The following is a 10,468-nucleotide window of genomic DNA, read 5'->3' on the forward strand; positions in this document are numbered from 1 at the left end:
TATTGATATGACAGCTGGAAGTATAAAAATTGTTCCACACCTGTTTGTCATAGGTTGTATGTAGTGGACTTTGCTCAGTGTAATTGTGTGCAATACCTGAAGCAGAGTTCAAAAGTCTCCACTGTTGTTAGATCTCAAGCTCCCAAGAAGTTGTGTTTCTCGACCAAAAGGCTGGAAAAGGAAAAAAAAAAGGTTCTAATTGTTTTTGGGATAGATGGGGGGAGGAGGGAGGTTACCAGTTTATGAATGCTCTTTTTGAAAATAAGACTCCAAAACTGAATGTTCAAGGCCGAATGTTGGTAATGCTGTGCTTATTCGGTGTTGATTTTTTTTAATGTCAAACTCTTTATGCTTTCTATCCGTGTTGTGCTGAATTTAACCATAATTGTACATTTTACATATAGATACTATGGATAACTATCACTGGCATGTCATAGCTGTGGTCCTTTACTTTAATCTTCCTGGATCAGTGGGAGCCAAGTCCCAGCGGATCCTTCCTGCTACACATCGCCATTCAGAGTGCCGGTGGGATGGGCAGTTCTTGCTCAATTGCTCTTTTACCAGAATATCTACTATTCCAGAAGATACATCACAAACAGCAGTAACAGCTGATTTGAGTTACAATTATATTAAAACTTTTGTGTGCTCTGATGGAAGAAATGAAGAGTGGATGCTAAAACACCTGAACCTCAGTAACAACCTGATTTCTGAACTCACCTTAACTACTTGTACAAATTTACCCAATTTAGAAACTCTAAACCTCAGTGGTAATGCCATCCACACCCTCACACTGGAAATGCCTGCACCTGCACATGGATCTAAAAAGTACAGCATTGTTGATCGTCTCCTGCCTGCTTTGAAAGTATTGTCAGTTGAAAGAAACAATCTTAATACAGTTCCAAGAGGTAAGCATTTCAAAAATCTTTAAGGACTTGATTCCCAAGGGGTAGGTTGGCTTTGGATTTAATTCATACATCTTACTGAATCCAGACTGTGACTTTCTCATTTTATTATACTTAAGGTGGGGGAAAGTTCCACTGGCAAATACAGAGGTGGAAGTAAATCGGTTGTTTGTTTACTTTGTTAAGTTTTTTATTGCAGTGTTAGCAACTGTACTGCATTAACAGCAATCAAATATAACCAGTTTTATCCTTAGGGAGCCCAAGCAGTACTCTTACTTGTTGTATAGAAAGGGGGAGTATGAATCTTTAGAAAACTACCAGCCTCCACATCCCAGTCGTGGACTTTGACGCCAAAAAAATTACAGATCATTAATTTCATACTACCCTTCAGAAGGAAATTAACACTCTTAAATAAAACTTACTGTAGTTTGGGTATTTCAGAGACAGGAAAATATATTTTGTTCATTGCTAACAATTTTGCTCAGTGCCATTTAATACTCAATCACAGCGACATCTTGGTGTAACAGGAGAGGGCTGCAAGTCTTCAAGAGACTTTGAGAAGGGCTTTGCTGGTCACTGAACTATGCTGGGCAGCTTAGCCTTATCCAGCGATGAGTCACAGTGACCAAACAGTTTAAATGAAGCAGAAGCTACCAGATGAGCAACCCTGTCCTGTACAATATGTTGAATTTATTGATGTCTGATAACACCATCGGATTCATGAGTTTGAAAATACAGGAGGACAAGTGATGACAAACAAAAATGCCACTTATCCCACAAAGTCACACAAAGATAATATATTTGCCCCTACACATGGATCATGAAAGTTCCATTTTTCTCCTTTTATGCTATTAAATAATTCTCTGGCACACAGGAAACCCGTTTCATTTAATGATTTTGTAGTGTCGGTATAGACAAGCTATCTGAATAGACAGTATAGAAAAGCTTACATTTTAAAATATATCTATTAAGATTTGATTTCTTTTGATACAGATAAAAATGATTTCATTGGATTTAGATAAATATGACTGGCCATTATAGGATGCCTCAGAAGGTCAGACAGATCAATCCTCTTCTATAAGAGACTCTCAGGTTTTTAAGTTCAAATTGCTGTGCATGATACCACCATACTTCAAGTTATACTTAAATCCTATATTCATTTAAATACATGTTCAGAACCCTATTCTTGTCCAGAAGACTTCACTAAAATTCTGAGGTTTAAGCTCTGGAAAGAAAACACAATATGCAGTTCTATACCAGAAGTCTCCCACAGAAAAACCCTTCCCTCACCTTTCCCCACCCACCCCAGGAGTAAGGCTGCTGACCACTGCTGCCATACCAGTGTATATTTTTGGCACAAACGTAAATTCAGGGAAGTAGCACAGTACAATTCCTCATGTAGGTACACTGGTGAATTTATGAAGTGTCAGAACTACTGTATGCCTTTCCTAGCACCCACCTCTAGTTTTATACCAGGAATGAATCATTCTCTCTGCTTTTCACAATAAACCCAAAGATCAATTACTCAGCAAACAGAACTGCTGTCTGAGAAAAGAGGGTTACTGGTAAACAAGGTGACACCAAGGGCAAAATTGTTAAGAACTCGTAGCTTCTCAACAATGCTGTATGATCAAGAATCACTTCAGAGTGGCACTGTGGTGTTGAGCACTCAGCAGCAGTGGGCATGCTGAGTGTTCAAGTGCCTGCCTTTCCACTGGACCCTGCACGTTGGAGCTTCAGGGGCTGCCTTCACAGCACCTCAAAACAATTAGGTGTCTCCAGCAAACAAAAGTGTTCTTTATGCAAGGTGGATGTCATTGTAGCTAGGATACACTGAAGAATAGACTGTCATGCTTCGTAATTCACAGGCAGATAGGCATAGGCAACAACATGGTTTTGTTTTCATTTGGTTTTACATCCTAGGAATACAGTTCAAGTAATTCCACATAAGAAGAACTCCCAAAAAACTGCACATCCAAATGGATAGGAGATACAGTATCACCTTTTGCATCTCTTTTACTTGCAATTAGCATATTTGGATCTTGTCAACTCAATATATTCTATTCTATATCCTACCTCCAGTTCTCCAGAGAAGCTTGCTCAAAGTACAGAGATCAAAGTCAGAATAATTTTGATAGCACAAAGAAATGCTAGTGGCTTTTATGAAAGTGTCAATTTTTAAGAATTCATTGACTGTGAATGTTTTAATGTGCCAGCTGTTGATGCTATGCAGCTTTTAGAATGGGACAACCCCTGATTAGGAAAGGCATAACACAAAGGCTGCAGCCACTCATTGCAATAGTGAGGAATGGAAGGAATCTTGTGGCAAAGAATTTTATAAAGAACACTTGATGCAATTGAGAAAGCAAAAAAATGAAATATAAAATAGGGTTTTTTTCTTCCTAGGGCTAGGCCTCCTGCAGTCTTTACAAACTGTCCATATGTCATCCAATGCCATACAACAGATTGATCCAAAGGATTTTCAAAACTGCTCACAGCTGAAAGACATTGACCTGCGAAACAACAAGATAACTAAAATTCATCCAGATGCCTTCAGAGATCTCAACAAATTACAGGTTTTAAAGCAATACAGCTGTTTCAATATTTTATGGTAATCATTAAAGAGATTATTTACCAACTATTCAGCATGATTATATGGTTCTGATTATAATACTAGTGTAGAATTTAAAAACTAGAGAAAATGGTGAAAATAATATTTTATATATTTCCTTTTTATATGTAGGAAAACACACATGCTGAAATGTAATAGATATAACCATAAATTCACAATTTCTTTATGCCACAAACCAATCCATAACAATACATGTCCCTTTCTACCCCCACTCCTTCCATGGCAAGAGCTCTGCAGCTCCCTATTCACACAGGTAAGTCTACAATGGCAGAAATCTAAACACCACCATTTAAACTTTTCATCTACATTAAAAAAGCTTAAAACAACATTACTGAAATTCTAAGCAGGTTCACAGAAATCAGAATTGCTTGTACACTGAATCACTGTTGTAAGATGTTGCAATACGAATTCCACTGTAAGCCTTATCAAATTAATTCTGTGTTGTTTCCATATAGGTCGTGGATCTCCGTGAAAATGCTCTGACAATCCCTCTACCACAGATACTAGTCAGTTTGAACTTTTTTCAGCTTGAAGTGTATTTCTCAAAGAATGCCTGGATATTTAACTGCAGGCTAAATGCTTTTAAACAGTTCTTTCATTTTGTCTTTGACTCCACAAGGCAGAAATGGAGCCTTTCCTACAATAAGTCTGCCAACAACCCCCAGAAACCTCTGCTGTATCTTTCAAGTTTCCATTTAAACTGCAGGCACAATGTTGTGCTCAGAAGGGCTACAATCCCAACAGGGAACACATCAGTGCTGACCTGTAACTTGGACAACATTAGGGGTATGTAAATCAGGCACTCCATTCAAATGTTACTAAAATCCAAATGAATGCAGAATGATCAAATAACTCTGGTTTTAAAAGTGTCTTTCTAAAGACACTGTTTAACTGAATAACAATTTAACATGCAAAAATATTTCATTAGAAAGTAGCATTCTGCTTAGAATATTTGAAAGTTAGGTTTCCTGAGTCTTCATCTCCTTCCTTACATTAAAGGAGGAAGTGATGCTAAATTCCATACAAGTAAGTTTCAGTAAGAAATGCATTGCAAATGTATCGGTTCATTTTGGACTGAAACAAAGGACTGAACAGCAGGGTGGCACTTCTGAGGCATGTAGAAAACCAAGAAGGATGCAATAGTTTTCAGTATTCAGTTACAGCAAAATTAATTGAAGGTTTATTTGCAGGGAAGAAGATTTCTAGTTCTTCTAATTAAGTACAGCCACTGTAGCACACACTTCACTTACATTTAAAATTAATAAAGAACATTGAAGGTATAAGCAACAAAATCTAAAGAGCCAAGACTTACTATGGAGATGGAAAACTAAGACCAAACTCAGAGCAGAAGGTGTATTTGCCATGTGCCATAAGACAAAATGGTTTAACTCTAATGACTAATAGCATTTGGAGGTGGTAAGGCTTTCCCCTGGGAATACTTCATCCCCAGTGAAAATATGCAGGACCTACCAGAAATGCCACCTGCTCTGTTTACAAGAAAAGTGACAGAAACCTGGATTAAATCAACACATTGGATTGCAGCAAAACTCAGCTGGGAACAAAAGCTGATCCAAAGACAAAGCCAAAAATGCAACTTTGAAACAAATTGCTAAAAGCCAACAACCAGCCATGGCCCACACTAGCTCAAGTTTGGAACAATTGCTCAGTCTGTACAAATACCCTTGATTTACAGACTTTTTTTGCTGCAGTCAGATCAGGAACTACAGGAAAATCAAAGTGATTGAAACACTGGCAATTAAGAGGTGATGTTTTATCCCACAGGTGCACACAGTGACCATGGCCAGGCTGCAGAGCATCTGGCTGTAGATGTCTCTTCCACAAGGAAGATCAGGAGGTGTTTCTAGAACAACTCTGAACTTGCTTAGATTATTTCAGTGACCTACTTCCTCACATTACCATTTTTCTTGTAAAGTCTACGATTAAGACCCACATGTACTGTGTTTTTAGATGGGAGACAGTGGGACAGGCCTGTAATATGCTTTAACAGACTTCACACCATGTAAAATCACTTAGGATGGATAAAAGGAAAATGAGGCTTATAATAAACTGTTAAAATTATGAAAGATAGTCCAGAGTATATTCTTAACAACATACCCAAGTATACTATGCTTTTAACAAAGACTGAGTTTGTATTTTCTTTCATTTCAGGCAATGGAGTCTCCTGGTGGACACCTAAGGGCAGAATTTCAAAAAATCACAGTCTTCCTCATATGACACTGGATAAAATGAATAATTTAGTGATATACAATGCTGAGAAAACTGCTGAAGGATTATATTTGTGTCTTTTTAATACAACAAAAGAGAAATATCTGATTTACAATATAGAGGTGAAAGAAGGAGTGTCAGCATTTTTGGTTCGAAAAACCAGGGACACTCTTTTTAGAGAGAAAGAAACTGAGCCAAACTTTGCACTGGCTGTCTCCCTCTCTGTGCTCATTACATTTGTTTGTGCTTTTTGTCTGGGTGCTTTTGCTAGACCCTACCTGGAGAGCCTGTGGAGACTCATGCGCAGGAACAAAAATTCAGGTTCAGAACACACGTATTCTAACCAAGCTTTTTCAGATGAAACCTTGAGCAGAGACTCTTCTGCAAGCAAGCCAACAAATATGCAGCGTAATACGTTCAATTGTCCTAAGAATTCTTTAAGGAACACACAAATTTTTCCTACAGAAGCTTCTACTGTGTATGAAAATGTCACTGGCAGTGGTGTACATTCACCAAATCCCAAAGCAGAGTACCAGAAACAAAGCAATACTGAGATCAACATGAAGAAAATACCAATGTTTTCAAAAGCCCAAACTAGTAGTGACAATAATGAAAGCATAAATGTTTATGATACTGGACTATTTTTTGTAAGGACGGATTACCAGAACAGCAACAAAATAACACCAAACAGCAAAGTAAGAAACAACTCTGGTCTGCTGCAGTCTGAGATCACAAAAGCTACACCAGATTCTCCAGAAAGAAAAGGTGCCCTTTCACATAATAAACCCAGGCACACTAGAAAATTTATGCAGGGAAGGCAAAGCTGTGAAGAACAACTTTGTCTAAATGGCAACAAAAATATACCTAGTGATGTTGGAGATTTTATTTCACCCAGTAGCTTCAGAAGAGATGCAGATATTGAGAAGTTAGGCATCTATGAAACAATAGAAAAATTTCCCATGACAGAGCATGACTGTAAAAGGATACATTCAGATGAAAAAGATGCTACAGCTGATATATTTGGTGACAGTTCTTCAGCTGAAGGGACTCCATTCACAATGAGTGACTGTAGTTCTTTAGCAGACTTTGAAGTGGAACATCCTGGTGTTAGTGACAACCTGCCAGTGTGTCAGTCACCTCTAGATGAAGCCAACACAGACAGTGGAACTGAGAAGTTTGTAACACCACCAGAGTCTCCAAACAATACTGCTGAACTTCAGCAGACTGGGAAAAATGAAGATGAGAACAGTGCCTATTTTGAAACCACTATTAATTATGGATCAGACACCACCATGCAGGGAACAGCATCCCCTTACACTGATAAAAGCAGTAGCCACATAAGCGTGTCTGATCCAGATACAGTTTGTTCTTCAAGTCAAGAAATTCCAGTTACATTTGATTATTTTACTAATGTAGAGTCAACAGTAGAAAACTCTATTTCTGATTCTTTCCACAGTCAAAGAACAGATTTTGGTAACAGGGTACTTAAGTTAAAACTTTTTCCCACATATGACACAGAGAAAACTTCTGAAGGGGATGAACTGCAGCTTTCTCTGCTTCCCAGAGAACCACAGCATTCCCTCACTTTCAGTCACACAGAACAAAAAGGAAATGCACCAGCAGGAAGCACAGATGAACACATAGCCAGGAACTCCCCTGAAAAGAACCATGAAGCAGACATTACATTACAAAGAAACACGAGTACATCTGAGGACAATGGCTTTATTTTTGCTCCCATTGATACTGATTTGAATGAAGTTGTAAAAAAACCATCACTGCTGCATTCCAGCCAAAAATCATCTCTTCAATTGCTGCCTGAACACACAGCTGAAAAACATTTCATGTTTGTTACACAGCAAGATGACTTGCTACCACAGGAGAAGCAGGCTTGTGTAGATGAAATGCAAGGAGGTTCTGATGAGAAAAATTCTGATGGACTCACAGAATTGCAGGATATCGGCAATCACAGCCTGCCTGAAGAAACGCAGTCTTGTAGTCCTACAGCAGTTCTGCTGCATCTTCATAGTTCTGGGAAAACACAGTCAGAATACACGACAGATGATCCCTTCCAACTGGATCAGAGTGATGAGGATGAATATTCCTTCTCAATCCCACAAGGTTTCTTCAATGAAAGCACACCATACAGCTCATGTTCCTTCCCACAAAAGCCTACAGGAAATACTGAAATCTCTGAATCCAGCAAGATGAAGGATCACACTAGTTTGTCAGAACTGGAGAACCACTCTGCAACAACTGGAGAACACCTCCAAAATTCCAGTGAAAATCTTAGCCAGAAAAGTCGGACAAATTCGGGACAGAATCAGTTTTTTGTTAAGAGGAAAAGAGCATTTGATGGATTTGCTAATATTTTGCAAAGCAGGAAAACAAACTTCAATAGCTGAAACACAAAACGGTAATACTAAGCTCCCACAGTTTATGTCACTACAGCAGGTGCAAACATTATTTTGTTTTAAAGTGAAATTACTTCTGTTTAGAAGGGTACTTGTAAAAAAATCAAGAATAGACTTTATAAAAAGCTACTCCTGAGTATTAACAAAGCTTTTGCCGAATTATATTTACTTTCTCATTAGTGGTAGTTGATACTAATACATCATTTCCCTTGGAATTTGCTTCAGATACTCAGTTTTGTCTTTTTGTCTAAAATAAATGCAATATGGAAATTTATTACTATTACTGTGTTTTCTTATGAGACTCAACCTATATATACAGTGAAATAGTACATACCATTGTCTTCTGCTTTTTGAACCAGATTTGTGGATTATCTCTGAATTCCTAGTGTTGCAAAGATAAGTAAAGTCCAAGAAGTATTCAATTACATTTCAAAAATTACTTTTTAACTTGGCAAAAGAGAGAAAACCACCTTTCTCAAAGACACAGAATAGAGTTCAATTCTGCAGAAACATCAGTTATAGAAATGTAGCTATAATGGGACGTGAAGTTTGCAGATGTGGTGACACAGGCAAGGTAATTTTAAAAGAGACAAAGGATCCTATATCCACTTGAGAATTTTATTTAAGAGGGGAAAAATCAAGAGCAGTTGAAAACTGCTATTTTAAAACATCAGTAGCCAAAAGATAGCAATTGAAAGGTAACTTTACCTCTGAACATAGCCCAAGGCCCTTTCAACAGACTGTACCACTGATGCAGTCCTTGAAGGGAAATGTCATCATGAAAGGGAGCAGACCCAGTTCTGGGAAAATGCAGGATGTTGGCTACAACTCTAGGAAAACTCTTTCACAAAGACAATTAACTCCTAAAAACTCCAAACAGAAGGAACATATTTCAATTCCATCACAAGAGGAGCAAGTCCATTGGCACACTACATCACTGAAACTACCTTTAAAGAAAAAATTAAGAACAAAGTGTCACTGCCAGTTTCAGTAAAGCTCATTATCCACACAAGTTCTTTGTGGCCAAAACAACTTTAAAAATGCAATGCCTGAAAAAAGCACTGACTCACTGTTTTTGGTATCTGTGGATCTTCAAACATCATTAACACCTCTCCAAGGCCTGTCACCTTTTGGTTGTTGCAGCTACTAACATGTTAAGAAATCTAACTATACAAGCAAGGCAATTTTGTGAATCATGGGGGAAAAAACACACTCGAGTGCTCTATTGGTATCTCATACATTGAAATGTTTTGCCATTTGCTTGTGCAACAGTCCAATAGGATTTCAAAATATAAAGTGGAAAATTATTTTCTCACCTTTTTTTCTGACTATGAGAATGCTGTGGTGATGAGGCAGACAGTACACTACATGTGAGAAGCTGCAGGATTTCTAAGATTCTTTTTATGCCATAAAGTTGTGGAAAAGTTTCTGTTCTTGTCAGACAAAATAAATTCACTCTTTTATAGTGGGATTTTAACATGTGGCAAAGTATTCATTCTACTGCCAAAATATTATGTTTCATCTCAAACTTATCTTTGTATGGCTGCCAAATCTTGCCACTGTCCTTTGCTACTCACCTCTCCATTCTTAATATCACATCTTCATTCAAATTCAAACTCAGCTGCTTCTCCTTAATATTAGTTCATTTCATTAGCAATTGCTCTTTAATAGGTCAAATGCAGTAATCAGGATGAAACAAAACTCCCATTTTCAAACACATAATAGTTTGATAATTGTCAAGTTATTTGCTGTGGGTACAAAGCATTTCAATCTTTCCTAAATATGCTGGAAATTGGGCTGGAAAATAACCCTTAAATATAAGGAGAAGACATGCACATTTAACCTACACATAATCAATAAAACAAACTTTTTTGGATAGTAAATTCTTCATGGTAGAGAAGACTGTGACTCACCCTCTCTCTGATAAATACAGGTAAGCAACAGCCTACATTCTGAGAATTGGCAAAGCCAATCCCAGCCTTCATCAGAAACATAAACACAATGAAAAACTTCTTCAGCATGGGTTCTGCATTACAATTTTCTAATTACAATGTAAATACATCCACTTCAAGTAATATTTTAAGTCAAGGTTGGAAGCAATATCTGGAGGTCAACTAGTCCAATGATCCTGGCCAAGCAAGGCCACCTAGAGCCAGTTGCTCAGGACACTTTCAGACAGCTTCTGAGTATCTCTGAAGAGAGACTCAGTAACAGTGCATGGCAACCCTCACAGAAAAAGAGAGTAGTTCCTGATGTGCAGATGGAGCCTCCCAGGTTTCAGTTAATGCCCACTGCCT

At 37.9% G+C, this 10,468-nt stretch overlaps 1 protein-coding gene across 1 annotated transcript; it reads left to right on the forward strand.

Moving 5' to 3' along the window:
• The first annotated feature begins 21 nt into the window (after nucleotides 1-21).
• LRRC66 (leucine rich repeat containing 66) lies at nucleotides 22-8,162 on the forward strand. The gene is made up of 4 exons (XM_036382697.2): nucleotides 22-905; nucleotides 3,309-3,478; nucleotides 3,990-4,320; nucleotides 5,704-8,162. Exons 1-4 carry the CDS (start codon nucleotides 410-412, stop codon nucleotides 8,160-8,162), a joined length of 3,456 nt encoding a protein of 1,151 aa, XP_036238590.1. The 5' UTR covers nucleotides 22-409.
• Nucleotides 8,163-10,468: the final 2,306 nt, after the last annotated feature.

This window comes from Molothrus ater, chromosome 4 (genome assembly GCF_012460135.2).
Source record: "Molothrus ater isolate BHLD 08-10-18 breed brown headed cowbird chromosome 4, BPBGC_Mater_1.1, whole genome shotgun sequence".
Lineage (NCBI taxonomy): Eukaryota > Metazoa > Chordata > Aves > Passeriformes > Icteridae > Molothrus > Molothrus ater.